At 39.8% G+C, this 17,212-nt stretch overlaps 1 protein-coding gene across 10 annotated transcripts in view; it reads right to left on the reverse strand.

The window, feature by feature from the left end:
* The window catches only part of MAN2C1 (mannosidase alpha class 2C member 1), a 46,024-nt gene that overhangs the window by 12,509 nt on the left and 16,303 nt on the right, over nt 1–17,212 (reverse strand). For 8 of the 10 annotated variants that reach the window (XR_008912175.1, XM_056799137.1, XM_056799125.1 and 5 more), the window contains 6 exons: nt 16,867–17,056; nt 3,044–3,150; nt 2,403–2,513; nt 1,350–1,415; nt 364–456; nt 48–164 (listed from right to left, as the gene is read on the reverse strand). Coding sequence is in view for 9 of the 10 variants with exons in the window: in XM_056799137.1 (XP_056655115.1) it covers nt 48–164; nt 364–456; nt 1,350–1,415; nt 2,403–2,513; nt 3,044–3,150; nt 16,867–17,056 (684 nt within the window). In the remaining variant the exon portion in view is untranslated. The remainder of the gene's footprint in view (nt 1–47; nt 165–363; nt 457–1,349; nt 1,416–2,402; nt 2,514–3,043; nt 3,151–16,866; nt 17,057–17,212) is intronic. The other 2 variants (XM_056799131.1, XM_056799127.1) reach the window with 1 other exon arrangement.

Consider the following 17,212-nt stretch of genomic DNA (forward strand, 5'->3'; position numbering starts at 1 on the left):
TGGGAGCCACACTGCACCCTCCCCTCCCCCAAGTTCTTCTCACTAACAGGGAAGGAGTTCACCAAGTTCCAACTCAGCTTCTGTGTCAGAAAGCGTTGGATGCCACAGCCACGCATGATCTGGGGGAGTTGGGCTGAATATCCAAATGTGTCTGGAAGCCAGAACTGTGAAGAACAAGAGTTTTTGGTTTCTTAAAATTAGAATTAAGACCCTAATTACCCCCATTCCTTCTTTCCTCTACTCCAAAGGGTTACAGCTCTCATACTTATACTTTGTGCCTGGCCTGTCAATATGATAGGGACTTGCAAAGAGGATGGGGAAGAAGCCCAAGGTTGGAGGGAAGATGGATTGAGGAAGACTTACCTCAGAACACATTTTCCCAAATTCCTGAAGGAAGAAATTCTGTCCTTGAAGGAACTGTCTCACCATGGATTCTCCACTGGGAAGGTTCCCATCCTGAATGAGCAAAAATCACCCCCAAATTTCTGACTCTCTCTACATTTGGTAACTTCATTTATTCCTATTACTTCTACTTCCTCCTTGACATAGATGACTCTCTCACCTATATTTCTATCCCTAACCCATCTTTTAAGATACAGACCCACATCTCTAGCTGGAAATCTCCCTAGAAGGATGTTTTAAACTTAACAATATGTCCCAAATTATTTTTAATATCTTCCCCCTAAACCTATTCATCCTTTTGACTTTATGATCTCTGTCTGTGGTACCCAGTCTCCCACTTCTCTCTCTCTTAGATCTTTTCTCTAATTAGTTCCCAGATCTTATTGCTTTTACCTACACACCTCTTTTTACCAGCATCTTTCTTTCTATTCTTATTGCCACACTCTAGCACAGGCCTTCATTACTCCTTATATGGACCACTGCTGCTCTCTAACAGGTCTTCCTGGTCCTACTTTGCCTACCTCCAATTTGTCCTTCAGGTCACTGCCAGAATAACCTTTCTTACACAATAGGGCCTGGTCATGGTATTCTTCTCCTCAAAAATTTGCAGTAACCATATTTTATTCCAATTAAAGTTTTGCCACCTTGTCTAATGTTTAAAGCCCTTCATAACCTAGTAGGACCTCACCTTTCCAGTTTTATGTCAACAGTACTATCTTTCAGTCAAAATGAACAAGTGTCTTTTAAACAGCCTAGATGTCTTTCTGTGTCTGGAATGCCTTAGCTTCCCACTGATTAAATCCCAATCATTCCTTCTTTGCTCAAATGCTATTTTTCTGATTCCTTAAGCTGTCTCTCTCTAATTTCTCATCACATTCTGTTGTACAATTTTCTACTGCATTTATTATATAATGTTATAGATCAAAAATATCTGTGTTTGTACCTACCTTCTGGGCTAGATGCTCCAAGTGTAATCCAAACTTTACACCTCCCCTAACACCTAGCACAGTTCTCTGTACACAATAAGAATTTAGTTTTTACTAAATGAAGCATTACTACTCAGCAGAGAAAATTCTGAGCAGCATTTACTTTTCCCCTAAGGGTTTAGTGGATTCTTTGTCAAATCTGGTACACTGACTAAAGGATGGTCTCTGCCCACCCTGTCTTTAATGTATGTGTTCTTTTGGCCTGTCCATGCCACTAGAGTATAAGTTCCCTGAGGAACAGGGCCAGATTTGTTTATAGGCAGAACAGGCAAATGTTTCCATGATTTGATGTGTGCAGAGTAGAAAAGGCCTCTTCTTCCTAAAATATTATCCTCACTAGGTACCTATTGGAAAGAAGAATCTCTTCAATAATTCACATCCTAGGCTTAAACAACCTGAAAGAACTGGGAAGCTAAGTTGGAAAGGGAAGAAAAGGACAAAGGAAGGGCTATAAAGTAAGGGGGAAAAGGAGGTAAGGAAACAAATTTCATTGGCTTCAGTTTTGAAAAAGGTTACTCTTTCAGTGTTCAAGCTCTCCTTCCTGATGTGATATAAATTCCTTGAAAGCAGGGACTACCTCTCTCTGACTTTGTATCCTCAAAGCTTCCAAGAGTGCCTGGCACTTGGTAACTGTACTTCTCAAATAAAAAGACTTGTCTGCTTCTTCTCTCTGTCCCCTATAGTTTAATCTATAATGGGGATATATGAACAAGAGGTGTTCAATAGGGGCTTACACTAAATCATGCCATTTAACTCAACAAAGTATTTACTTAAGGAGAAGAGAAAATCAAAGCCCCCAATGGAGTTTAATTTGGTTGAGAGAGACAGTGTGATTACACTGAATATAATCAAGGGTGAAGGCAATGACTGACTGACTGCTGGAAAGGCAGCCCTCAGAAGGGTCTTTGTCAGAAGAAGTGTCCTCAGAAATATTAGAGGTGGCAAGAAAGGAGGCTGCAAAGAAACTGTTGGGGCGGGGCGGGGGGGCAGGGGTAAGAGGGGGGTAATTCTTACCATTTCAACCCAAGTGCCACCCACTGGAATAAACTGTCCTATGTGGACGTACTCCTTGATCTGGGAATATAAGCTTGGGTAGTACCTCTTCACCCACGCGTACTGTTGTGCCTGGGAATGGAAAATCAGCTGTATCAACAGCTCTCCCATAAAGACTTTTTGCCCCTCAGGCTGGATGGACAACATGAGCAGAGGACAGAAAAGTCAGCCTAAACAAGAAGATGAATGAATTCATCATTTCTCCAGTTCTCCCTCCCAACTCAACATGGTTCATACTGGACCTGTAGCTCTCAGTTAAGAGAGGTCACTTCTTGTCTTTCTCCTCCAAAGTAAAGTGAAATTTTGTTTAAATAAGGATTTCAAATTCCCATAAAATAGGCTAGGTACAACTCCCATTAAGTCACAGATACTCTTGGGGCCATTTCAATCTTGATAAAAGAATAAAGGTGGGAAACCTTTGGGGGAGAATTTGGACCCTAGGATTTAGCCAACGATTAGAACCATTCAACCATGATTAGAAGTTCTCACCCTTTGGATCATGGAGGTCCTTGGAAATAGAAGCCCAAATACTTTTTCCTACACTGAAGCTTATACCCAGAGAAAAGCACTAAAGGGAACAACAAGTATTTTCACACTCTTACCTGAGAGCAGGCAAATGTGAACTGTGGGTTTTTCCCCATGAGTTGGATGACTGATGACCAGCTACGAGCACATTTCCGGATTGTCTCCTTGTAAGGCCAGAGCCAAGCTAAGAGGGAAAAGGATGGACATTTTCCCTAGTAATTCATATCCCCTTCTCTCAAACCCACAACAAAATATCCATTGAAGGCTCAGAATATTATAAACACATTAAAATCCCACCTCCTCCCCCAGGCACAGTGCCTTTACCTCACCTGTAACAAAGACATACCAGCCAGTTATTCTCCCTTGCCTTGGGCTTCTTTGGGAACCTTATGGGTAGTAATCCTCCTTTTATATAGAGCCCCTTTTTTCCTATTTTGTACCAACATCTCACTTATTTTATTTAAACCTCAAATCCCACTCCACCCACATCCATTCTACACTCCCCTCCAGAAGTAAATTGTATTAATATCATTATAGATAAGAAAATTAAGTGCAGAGTCAGTCAGTAGAAAACCTGACTCCCAGTCCAGCATTTTCTCCATCACACCATGTGGCCTTCTTGAAAGGCCACTGCACGAAGTTTCTGCCTTGAGGTAGAGCCCAGAAAAATTAGCTCAAGCAGATAAGAATCATATTCTTAAAAGATGCTCAGGAAATAGAGAGGCTAGAGGACTATTTGTCAAGTACGTTGTGTGGGGAGTTTCTTTGGGTAAAGACTAGATTAAAAGGCTGTTGGTATCTTTTGCAATTCTCCAATCTGTGGTCTCCTAGATCTCTCCAACCGAAAGCTAGCATTCACAAGTGGGAATGTTTTTTCTCTGAATCCTTTTGACAAAAATCATTCAATGTGTTCAAAAGAGAACTCTAAAGATAATTATGAACTGGATTTTCAGGTTAATAAAAGTTTTCTCTTCGTAGGAAACAGTATTAATGCTGGTAATATAGATGCCAACATATTTTAAGCTCTAATAACCAGGGAACTCTAAACTTAATGTATGTTTTCTTAAAGACAATATTTTTATATTTACCAGTATCATACAAAGCATTGCATTAAGAGTCAATAGAAGGGTTGCTAGGTAACAGAGTGGATAGAGGCCTAGGCTTGGAGACAGGAAATCCTGGGTTTGAATATGGTCTTAGATACTTCCTAGTTGTGTGACTCTGGGGAAGTCACTTAATCCCATCTGCCTAGCCCTTATTTGCCTTTTTACCTTAGAATTGTTCTAAGAAAGAAAAGTAAGGGTTAAAAAAAATTTTTTTTAATGTAAAAAAAAAAAAGAGTCAACAGACTAGGTTTGGGTATCTACCCTCCTCCATTAATTCACTGGACTGGGTAAGTATTTAATTTCCTTAGCCTTAGTCTACACAACAAGAACCTCTAAATTAAATCATTGTATACGGTGTTACTCACTAACTTCAGTACAAGGGTAGCCATAGGGAAGAATGATGGAAAGCATGTTAGGAAATATGATTTATTATTAACAAAAGACAGACAAAATACTTGTACACCAGACAGCTAGAAAAAGGTAACATTACAAGCAAAATTAAACTTATTATATTTGAACAGGAAATCAATGGTTGCGGATGAAGAAGACATTTCCTAATGAGATGTCTGTGTATATTCAGACTACTGCCTTGTTAAAGCAAAAATAGTAATAATTTTTTTTAAACTAACACATTTCTAGCACTTTAAGGTCCACAAAACATGACATATTATCTTAACTTTTGATTATTCATTATTTGATCTTCACTACAAACATGTGAGGAAGATATTATGAAGTCCACTTTAGGGCTAAAGAAACTAAGGCTTTCTCAGCCTTAGTAACCCTTCAGGTTACCAGAAAGTGTCCAAGATGCAACTTCTGGGTAAGACAGTTGCTACATTTGAAGACTGAGGGTCTATCTCCCACGTATCTACCTCCCAAGAGAAACCTGGCATTTGTGCCAGATCAAACAATCATTTTTTAAAAAATCTGATGACAAACAATAGTCAGTGACATCTCTGAATCTAGCATTATCCAAAAGGTCACCCAGAACTTAACGGGCCATCAGAAAGTCAGCTAGCAGCCAAAGGAGGATTAACATGGGCAAACAACCTGTTGAGAAGATGGGCTAGAGATTCAAAGCCTGGAAAATTCTGAGTTTGGAGGCTGCTAGTGTGAAGGGTTTCCCAAGGACCCCTGGGAAGCCCTGATGGTAGCAGAGACCAAGATGGTGCTGCTGAACAGTATCTCAGACAACTAGGTTCCCTAAGGTCAAGAACAATAGTCTTGAAATGTCATACAAGGTCGTGAAGATAAACCTTGCTGATCTTCAAAGATCTCCAGGGCCACTTATCCTGGGGAGGTGGAAGTCAATACAAGAACTCATAGTGAGGGGCAGCTAGGTGGCTCAGTGGACTGGGAGCCAGGACTACAGATGGAAGGTCCTGGGTTCAAACTGGGCCTCAGATTCCAAGCTGTATGATCCTGGCCAAGTCACATAACCCCCATTGCCTAGCCCTTATCACTCTTGTACCTCAGAACCAATTCTCAGATGGAAGGTGGGAAGGGAAGGGAAGGGAAGGGGAGGAGAGGAGAGGGGAGTGGAGTGGAGGGAAGGGAAGGGGAGGGGAGGAGAAGGGAGGGAAGGGAGGGGAGGGGAGGGGAGGGGAGGGGAGGGAGGGGAGGGAAGGGAAGATCATATAAGCCCTAGCAACTTCTACTAAAAACTAGAGAAGGCAGGCTTAAATACTCGGCAAAACCAGATTCCTACAGCAGAGGAAAAGTGATGTTTAGAAGACTTTAAAGTATTTTTAATGAAAAGACCAGAGTCAAGTGGTGTTGTTGGCATTCATATCTGACCCTATGACCCTATTTGGAGTTTTATTTTTTAAAGGTTTTTATCCCCCCCCCCCATTAAAGATTGGTACAATTGTCAATAGTTGTTTTCTGGGGGCATCTGGGTAGCTCAGTGGATTGAGAATCAGGCCTAGAGACAGGAGGTCCTAGGTTCAGATCTGGTCTCAGACACTTCCTAGTCGTGTGACCCTGAGCAAGTCACTTAACCCCCATTGCCTAGCCCTTGCCACTCTTCTGCCTTAGAACCAATACACAGTATTGATTCTAAGACAGAAGGTGAGGATTTTAAAAAATAGTCATTTTCTGACATTTTTTGATCCATGTTCTTCTCTCCTTTCCTCCCACCTTCTCCTCTTTCCCCAAGATAGTAGATAATATTATATAGATGGTCTGTGTTATACAATACATATTCTCCTGCTCATCATATTGTGAAAGAAGACACATGTCACTTATACTAGAGAAAAATACATGGCAGAAATAAAGTGAAGAATAGTATGCTTCAATCTGCATTTAGATTCAATCAGTTCCTTCTATGTCAGTGGGTTATCTTTTTTTGTCATGAGTCCTTTGGAGTTGTCCTGGATTCTTGCTTGTGGATAATAGTTGTCACTCATAGTTCATCACGACATACTATTGTTATGATTGTATACAACGTTCTCCTGGTTCTTCTTACTTCACTTTGTACTTCTTGGTCCAAGGTTTTTTGGTGATCATCTTGGTCACTTCTTATGGCACAGTAGTATTCCATTACAATCAGCCAGAGATCATAATTAATAGCCTTGCTTTTGTAACTTTGGCTGAAGCAAATATATTTTATTCCAGACTTTTACCTTTATTCTGTGTGTCTCCCTGCTTTAAATTTTTCTGGAATATCGGGGTAGTCTTCTCTCTGATAATTTATTATAATATGGAGTCCAGGCTCTTCTTTTGTCCATGGCTTTCAGGCAGTTCAATGATTCTTAGGTTATTCCTCCTGGGTCTATTTTCAAGGTCAGTTGTTTTTCCAGTCAGATATTTCAAATTTTCTTCTATTTCTTCATTCTTTTCAATTTGTCTTATTGTTTTCTGCTGTTCTATGGCATTATCAACTTTCATATGTCTAATTCTAATTCTTAGGGAGCCATTTTCTTCTTTGAGCCTTTGTACTTCCCTTTTTAGAGCATTACTTTCCTGTTTGAAGTTTTATATTTCCTTTTTTTTTTTTAGGAATCTGTTTTCTTCAGTTAATTTTTGTTCTAAGCTGTTAACTTTTCTACAATTTTATTTTCTAATTTTTCTGCTGTCTCTTGTTATATTTTTTTGTTCCTTATTTAATCTTCATTTTGGACCTGATATCCTTTCACCTTATTTCCCTTTTTGTAGTGCTGTCCTCTTATGAGCTTACATTTTTGCCTTCCCTTCTGCTGAAATAGCTTTCTAAGGTCAGGCTTTTTCTTTGTCTTTTACTTTTTTTTTTTAAACCTTAACTTTCTATCTTAGAATCAATACTTTGTATTGATTCCAAGAGAGAAGAGTAGTAAGAACTAGGCAATGAGGGTTAAGTGACTTTTCCACAGTCATACAGCTAGTAAGGGTTTGAGGCCAAATTTGAACCCAGGACCTCCTATCTCTAAACCTGGCTCTCAATCTACTGAGCTACCTACCTTCCCCCCTTTTACTCATTTTGGATGGCTTTTTTTCATGATTTTACCTATATGTTGATGCTTAATACCCTTTAGGATGGAGAGAGTACTGTACCTGGATTCCCCAGGGTGCTACATGCAGTGGAGTTAGTTGTGAGCTCTTCAGCTCCTCTGGTGTTGTGAGCATCAGAGCTGTTCCTTTAGCTGAGAGACTCCTGGATCACTCCTCATGTTCCTCACACTGATTATTCCACTGCTTTCACTTGTTACCCCAGCAAAATGGGTCCTTACTGCTGCCCCTCTATTTTTCCTTTGGCTGAAACCCTGCTTCACTGTTTTCTATTGATTGTTTTCCTCTAAACTTTGTTTTGAGGTGTTTTTTTTTCTTTTGTGGTTGTTTGGAGGTGAGTTTGGGTGAGCTCAGCATGTTCCTTACGCCACCATTTTGGCTGCTTGAAGCAAAAGTCCTGTTTGTGGTTTTCTTGGCAAAGATATTGGAATGGTTTGCTATTTTCTTCTCCAGCTCATTTTACAGATGAGGGACTGAGGCAAACAGGGTCAAGTGACTTTCTCAGGTTCTCACAGCGAGTAAGTGTCTGAGGCCAGAGTGGAATTCAGAAAGATGAGCCTTCCTGACTCCAGGTCCCTTACTCTATCCACTGTACCACCTAGCTACCCAGTGCTGAGTAGGAACTCTGAAATACAAACACAAGATTCCTGAGAAACCCAGGAAGGTAACTTTACTTGAACAATTAGAAGGAGCTGAATGATGATGTAGGGATAATATTCTATCAAAGGGAGAAGAAACAAGGATCACTTAAGAAGTTTAATGTCTTCAAAGAGAAGTGAGGAAAAATTAAGCTGGACATGCTCTCTCTCTTTTTTTAAACCTTTACCTTCCATCTTATAATTAATACTGTGTATTGGCTCCAAGGCAGAAGAGTGGTAAGGGTTAGGCAATAAGGGTTAAGTGAGTTGCACAGGGTCATACAGCTAGGAAGTGTCAGAGGCCAAATTTAAATCTAAGACTTCCTGTCTCTAGGCCTGGCTCTCAATCCACTGAGCTTCCCCCATATCTGTGCATACTCTTGACCCAGCAATACTATCACTAAGCGTATACCCTATTAAAGAAAGAGAGAAAGGATCTATATGTACAAAAGTATTTCTGGCAGCTCTTACAATGGTGAGAATTAGAAATGGTGTGGGTACCCATCAACTGGGGAATGGCTGAACAAATCAAGATTATATGAATATGATGGAATACTAATGTGCTATAAGAGATGATGAAGGGGAGGATTTCAGAGATAGCTCTTCTTAACTTGTATGAACTCATGTACTGTTGTGTGAACAGAACCAGAAGAACAATTTATACTATGACAATAGTATAAAGACAACTTTGAAATACTTAAGCACACTGAATGCATGAGGAAAAAAATCATCAAGATCAAATAAATCAACATGTGTAAAGCACTTTGCAAATAAGCCATCAAGTGACAGAAATGCTAGCTATTATCATTATTATTATTGCAAAGACCAACTGTTGTTCCAGAGGCTCATGATGAAACATATCACTCATTTCCTGAGAGATATGACAGGCTCAAAGTGTAGACTGAGACATATTTTAGGGGGGATGTGGCAAATGCAGTATTCTGTTTGATTTGTCTAGATTAATTTGTTATTTTTGTTTTTCCTTCTTTCTAAATGAAGGAGGTGGGCTTTCTTTAACTGAAAGATATTTTTAAAGAAATAAGGGTATTTAGAATGTTAAAGAAGAAAGATCGAGGTATTAGGTTTGGATGGGCTCTGAATTTTAAAGGAGAAAGAGACAAATGGGGTAAAAAGGAATATAGAAGAGTAGAAAGAAACGAGAAGGGGGCCGAACTTGCTATTCCTTATAATTGGGGTCCAGGAAAGGAGAAATATATAAACAGTGCAAAAGGGAAGGAAAGAAGCACCTACTACGTGCCAGTCACCTGAGTTAAAAATGTGGCTTCAGATGTGTAACTTAAGCAAAGCACTTAACTTTTGTCCACCTCAATTCAGTTTCTCCAACTGTAAAATATTTACAAATAGTTCCTCAGTACCACCTTACACCTAGCAGATTGGCCAATATGACAGCAAAAATAAATGTTGTAGGGGTTATGGCAAAATAGGAACATGAATACACTGCTAATGAAGTTGTGAATTGATCCAACCATTTTGGAGGGTAATTTGGAACTATGCCCAAAGGGCGATAAAAGACTGTCTGCCCTTTGATCCAGCCATAGCACTGCTGGGTCTGTGAGATAAAAGGGAAAAAGACTTGTACAACAATATTCATAGCTGCGCTCTTTGTGGTGGCAAAAAATCGGAAAATGAGGGGATGCCCTTCAATTGGAGAATGGCTGAACAAATTGTGGTATATGTTGGTGATGGAATACTATTGTGCTCAAAGGAAAAATAAACTGGAGGAATTCCATGGGAAATGGAACGACTTCTAGGAACTGACGCAGAATGAGAAGAGCAGAACCAGGAGAACATTGTACACAGAGACTGATACACTGTGGTACTATCGAATGTAATGGACTTCCCTACGAGCAGCAATGCAATGACCCAGGACAATTCTGAGGGACTTAGGAGAAAGAATGCTACCTACATCCAGAGAAAGAACTGTGGGAGCAGAAACAAAGAAGAAAAACATATGATAGATCATGTGGTTCGATGGGTATATGATTGAAGATGTTGACTTTAAATGATCACTCTATTGCAAATAGTAATCATATAGAAATAGGTTTTGAACAATGATACATGTAAAATCCAGTGGAATTGCTTGTCAGTTCAGGGAGGGGGAAGGGACAAGGGGAGGGAAAGAACATAAATCATGTTACTATGAAAAAATTCTAAATTAATTAATCAATAAAAAATTTAAGAAGAAAAAAGAAATAGTACCTCAGTTTATCCTCACAAAACCTTAGGAGGCAGGTGCTATTATTATTCCCATTTTACAGTTGAAGAAACCGAGCTGGACAAAAGTTAAGTGCCTTGCTTAAGTCACACATCTGAAGCCACATTTGAACTCAGGTCTTCCTGACTCCAGGCCCATCCAGCACTCTATCAACTGTGCCACTTAGCTGGGTTGGGTAGTGGGCATCAGATGAACCTATTCTTATGCAAACCAGACAAAAAATTAAGTACACATGTACAAATCACTTAGTGAAATACATCAAACAAATGTAAAACAAGTGATATAGGGAAGAGGTGGGATTAGGAGGATATGAGGGAGGAAAGAGCCACAAATGAAACAAATTTGCTAATCCTAAAGGGACAGATGAAAAAGAAATCTTTTATACTGTGAGGATCTCTAGATCCCCCTGTTTGTGGATCACAATGAATACTGATTGACTGAAAACTCAGAACTCTATAGAATCTCCTAAATGAGATCTTATAATCACTCAAAAAAGTCTTGGGGGGGGGGGGCAGCTGGGTAGCTCAGTGGATTGAGAGCTAGGCCTAGAGAAGGGAGGTCCTGGGTTCAAATCTGGCCTCAGATACTTCCTAGCTGTGTGACCCTGGGCAAGTCACTCAACCCCCATTACCTAGTCCTTACTGCTCTTCTGCCTTATTACCAAAAACACACTATTGATTCTAAGACAGAAGGTGAGAGCTTAAAAAAAAGTCTGGCCTAACTAACCATACAAGAAAAGCCAGTGGATCAAGATTGTCTACAGTCTAGACCTGTGTTGGCAAAGGTGTGGCACGGAGGGACCTGAGGACATTTTTGGCATGCCCCGCCCCTCTGTCCAGCTGCCCAAAATGAGTACTTTCTCCCTCCACTCTAGATAATGCCAGGGGAGGGGAACCTCACAGGCAACTTGAAGTTGCAGTTTGGGCACGTGATTTCTAATATTTTCTCCATACTAGTCTAGACTGTGCTATCCAATCAGTTGGACAAAAAGCTGATCAATTGGTATGTGTGGCTTTTTTTTTTTTACCTTACTAAGAAAGGCTACTAAGTATCAGTTCCAAGGCAGAAGAGAGGTAAGGGATAGACAATGAGAGTTAAGTGACTTGCCCAGGGTCACACAGCTACAAAGTGTCTATGACCAATCTGAATCCAGGACCTCCCATCTCTAGACCTGGCTCTCTATCCACTGAGTCACCTAAAATGCCTCCTGCCTCCACATAGTTTTTAAAAAAAAATTATTATTTGTTTACTTTTAACATTTTAAAAAATGGAGTTCCAAATTCTCTCCTTCCCTCCAGCCCCTCCCTGACTCACTGAGAAGACAAACAATATGATATCAATTATACATGAAATTATGTTTATTATAATACACATTAAATTATATATAAAATATATTTCCATGTTAGCAATATTGAGGGAAAGCAGAAACAATAAAGTGAGGAAAAAGTATACTTTGATATACACTCGGAGTCCATCAGTTAGTTCTCTCTCTAGAGGTAGAAAACATTTTTCACCATGAGACTCTAGGAAATTGTGTTAGATCATTGTATTAATCAGAGTAGCTAAGTCTTTCACAGCTAAGCATCATGTTTGTTACCAGGTACAATGTGATCTCTACATACGGCTCTTACTTTTCATCAATTCTTATCAGCCTTCCCAGATTTTCTGAATTTCTGAATTCATTCCCTTCATCATATCTCACAACATAATAGTATTCCTTCACATTCCTATACCACAACTTGTTCAGCCATTCCACAATTGATGAGCGTTCCCTTAATTTCCAATTCTTTGCCTCATACAGATATCTTGAGAAGATACTAGTGATGTCTAATTAGATGGCTAATGAGATGAACTCAGAAAAGAGTAGAAGGAAGAAATCAGGATGGACTACTTTTGGGAAATTGTACAATGATGTTTTCTTCTCCCTGCTATCATCAAAATAAATATCCCACTTGGACAACAACGTATTGATGTCATCTGTTTTCAACACTGACGACATTTCCAAATACATCTTTTCCACCACTCAAACATTTAAGCAAAACCAACTGACACAAACTGTCATGTCAGAGAATGTGCAACACTCCATACATAATCTCCCACCTGTCCACTGAAAGGAGCAAGGTTTGTTTCCTCATCTGTGCTCTGGAAATGAGATGCATTTGGCTGCCTTCCAAGCTCTTTTAGCCTGTGTCTGCGGTTATGGAAAGCCCTCTTTTTCTGCTTACTTCACTCTATCAGTTCATATAATTTTTCTTGAAGATTTCTCTGAGCAGTACAATAGTACTCCAATGTAATTATATTCCAAAATGTGAAAATGCCCATCATTCTCAGATCTCAATTCTTCCTATGGTGTAGTGTGGCACTCAAAGGCAATTAAAGGAACAGTGGGCACGACCAAACTTTGGTAACATGTCACCAAAGAACTGCCCAAGAGACAACATCTACACACACACATTGGCTCTTCATGTTGAGTCATATCAACATCCTAACACAAAGATCTTTCCTCCCCCCAGCATGCTTATACAGAGCTGAGAAAACTCATCACCGAGTTTATAATGAGCATGCATGACTCCTCTCCTCTCCTCTCCTCTCCTCTCCTCTCCTCTCCTCTCCTCTCCCCAGGGGCCTGGCCTGGAAGTATCAGATGCCCCCATGTCGTCAGAGGACAGGATTATGCTGAGAGTACCTTCCAGATCCTCCTGTGGAGAAGCAAAGGGAAATCCTAGAGCTGGTGAGGGCTTCCTGTGTGAGGACAACATGGAGCCCTGAAGAAGTTCCTCAGTGACATCCTAATTCCTCACCAGCATCTAGCCTACCCATCCATTCCTGTCACTGTCAGAGCAACACGGGTGTTCCAGCTTCCCCTGTTCAGCATCCTTCTCAGTTCCTCACTCTCCTTCATCTTATTCAGGTTACCAGTAGCTAAATCTCACTACTTAACTCTCTAGGACATTTCTGGCATTTTCCCCATCTCATTACTTTCACAGCTCTCACCTAAACTACTCCCATGGTCTCCTCATTGGCATCTTTGCTATGAGTCTCTCCCCACTCCAAACTATCTACCACAGTCACAAACATGACTTCCCTAAACAGATCTGACCATGTCACTCCTTTACTCAATAAACTCCAGTGGCTCCCTACTGCTCTTCTGCTTTTCTTTTACAATTCTTTAGGACCTGGCTCCAGCCTATCTTGCAAAATTTATTATAGATGACTTTTTTCCTTACATTCAATGGTACAGCTAAACTAAAAAAAACTCTGTTTTTCATATGCAGCTGCCATCTCTTGTCTGGTTTTGCACTGGCTATCCCCTGTATCTCGAGTCCATCACCTCTCTGTCAGGAGATGGGTGGCATGTGTCATCATGAGTCCCCTGGAATCATCATCTGAACAGCTAATTATTAAGCACCCATGACATGCCACCACTGGGTTGGGCACTTTACAAATATTGTCTCAACCCTGGGAGAATGGGTGCTATTATTTTCTCCATTTTATAGTTGAGGAAATTGAGGCAAAGAGACTAAATGACTTGACCAAGGTCACACAGATAGTCAAGTGTCTGAGCCTAAGATCTGAACTCAGGTCTGACTCCAGGCCCAACTCTTTACCCATGGCACCACACAGCTTGTTGTTACTATATTAGATTGTCATAGTGTTATTGTTGTTAATAACATATAGAGAATTGAGGGACTCAAGAGAAGAGACTAAAGCATGTTTTTCCCTTTACATTTCTTGTTTTTGGAGAGTAGGGGAAACATGACTAATGACAAAATGTTTTGCATGAGTTCATATATAATAGGCTCTGTATTTCTTGATTTCTCAGTGGGCAAAGGGGTCAAGGGAAGGAAAAAATTTGGAACTGAAAATAAAAATAAAAAATTTTAAAAGAGAAAAATAAATACATGAAAAAAATTTTTAAAGAGATGCTAGAAATTTTTTTTTTATATTTGGATCCTCCTCCCCCCCTGTTATTTTTGAGATAAAAGCTGGTGGAAGTATAACTGGGTTAAAGGGTTATGTTCAATTTAATGACTTTTTTGGAATAATTCCAAACTATTTTTCAGAATGGATTGAAAAATTCACAGCTCTACTAATTGTTCATTGGTGTGCCTTCACCTATTTTACTACAGTCCCTCAAACTGCCATTTTCTTTTTTTGTCATTGTCAACATTCAGATAGGTGTGAAAGAGAACCTCAGAATTGTTTTAATTTGCATTTCTCTAATTATTAGTGTCTTGGGGCATTTTTTTCATATGCTACTGACAGCTTAGATTATTTCCTTTGACTCAAACAAGACTTTCTCCATGAAGTCTTTCCTAATTCCCCCCAAATCCTGGTTTCCTCCCTTCCTAAATTATCTTTTATTTATTTTATATTGCTTTTGTATCTATCAACATTTGTATGTATCATCTCCTCTAATAGAATGTAATTTAGCCCATTGCTTGTTGATTGATGAACTGTTTTGCTTTGCTTAATTTTATTCCACAGTAGATATTTTTAAACACATAATTATCTTCTTGCTCATAAACAAAAATCAAATTTCTCACTTTTAGGAAACTCAGTGGAGAGACAGGATTAAATATGGAGAGGGAATAACATATTACCAAAAAAGAATTGCAAAGGAAAAATAGCACAGCAGATCAAGTGCCACCCAAGGGCACCAATACAATTGCAATCTAAATTATAACATGCTGGATGATCTCCTTGTGAAAGACAGACTGCTGCAGGACATGGACAAGTCCCAGAGAATGAGAAGGCCCAGATGGTTTGTGAGCTGCCCAGAGGAAGGACTTACATCAATGAGATGAGAAATCCATAGTATTGAAGTAAAAAGAAACACACAAATTCCCTCTAATCACTGGGGTTCCTTTTTATGTCTGTTTCTAATGGCCTCCACAGTCTAACCTGCCTTTTGTTCTCTGACTGCCAGCACATTGTCTCCATCAGTTAGGCAAGTCTCACCCTCTGCTGAACATGTCATGGTCATCCATTCTGACCTCCAAGTCTTTAGTTGTATTCTTTCTTAAAGCTGCCCTACCCTCTGACTCCTCTAGGGGTTCACAAACTTTGCCTACAAGTACTTATTCCCTGCCCCAACTTCCTCTGGGGCTCTTATTCTGAGCTGTACGATTAGTCTTCACATTTAGACCAAGCTCAGAGTAGATAGAAATCAAAAGCTGCTATTCTTATTTGAGGAAATACAGTTCTCCCAAACACTTTCTGTGTGCATATTTTTCATTCATCGCTGAATCACCATAAGCCTTACATAAAACAGGCTCAGCAGATGTTGAATGACTGGAGAGGCAGATGAAACTACTCCTTTGTATTTCTGCTTCCTGAGGTCAGGAACCAGAACCAGGAACCATTTCTGTTTCTTTTGTCCTACCCTTACTAATCTTTATAAAGCATTCAGTACTAGCCGATGAGCCTCTAAAGCGTTAACTGACATGTCAATGTCCTGAAAAAAGCCGTGCAATAACCCAAAGGAACATGCTCTAGGTCCAATCTCTCCCGCTAGAGACTTCTTTTTTGGAATAGGTGAGGATACTATATAGTTCAAATGAGACAATGGATATAAAACACTTGGCAAATTTTAAAGGACAAGATAAATTCAAATTATTGTTACTATTATTATCATCTTTAGTCCCTAGTTACCAGGCCCCCAGTCTGATGATGACTTTATTCTCTGAGCTTTCCATGCATCTGCACTGATCTCAAGCATGTTCACAGAGCAATATCGGAGTGTGCTAAAAAGTATTTAACAATTTGTAAGGGAGGTACATATGTTTCTTAAGAAACATATGTACATACACTATTAAGTTAAATAATATAATATTTATATAGATTATATATAGCACATACATAATAAAAAGTTAATTAATTAAAGTCAACACTTTCTTAAGATTAGACAATCAACACAACAATAAATCAGGCCTTGGTTTATAGCAGTTTATCATTTCTGAGGCTGAAATGCTCACAAACAAAAATGTAATAATCTCTCTCAAAAATCTTGGTGCAGGACTAAGTAGAGTTCAAAGAATCACAGAATATTCAATTTGGAAGGAACCTTTAGAACATAAAATACAAATGTCAAACCTGGAAAAGACCTCAAAATCACTGAGTCAAATCACAGAATTTTAGAACTGGTGATAGGATGTTAGGGCTAGAAGGGACCATAGCAATCATCTAATTCAACCCCATCACTTGCAAGATGAGGAAATCACATCTCAGTCAGGTGAAGTAATCAGACAAGGTTACATATAAATTAAATGGCAGAACTGTGCCTAGAACCCAGGTTTCTTGACTCCCAGGGCACTAGTGCCCTTTATCTTAGCCTTGTCTCTCCCTTCTCATTCCTACCCAGCTCTAACAGCTCCGTGAAAGAGTTCTTCTTTGAACATACCTTCCCTCCCCTTGCCCAGCCCCATTTATACCTGAGTCAATATGGCAGTGCCCTATGGCATGGATCACATGCTGGCTGTCTCCATTGCGCTGGTGAAGGAGGCCCGATGCCAGGGTACGGGCTGCCGAAAAGGTACCGGGATCATTTGGGTCACACACGTTCACCATCTGGTTGACTGTGTAGAGAGCCTGGAAGCTTCGCTGGTTGCCCTCCCCAAGGCACTAATTGGGGCAGGAGGGCAGAAGAGGGATAGATAAGGCTTATACTAAGCACCAGAGAAAACTTTAAGGAAGGTCTCATCCTACCAATTTTTGGAAGTTTTGTCCATGGACAAAACATTCTTTTCCTCATTTTCCTTTTTATACAAAAGAAACACC

Source organism: Monodelphis domestica, chromosome 1 (genome assembly GCF_027887165.1).
Source record: "Monodelphis domestica isolate mMonDom1 chromosome 1, mMonDom1.pri, whole genome shotgun sequence".
Classification (NCBI taxonomy): Eukaryota; Metazoa; Chordata; class Mammalia; order Didelphimorphia; family Didelphidae; genus Monodelphis; species Monodelphis domestica.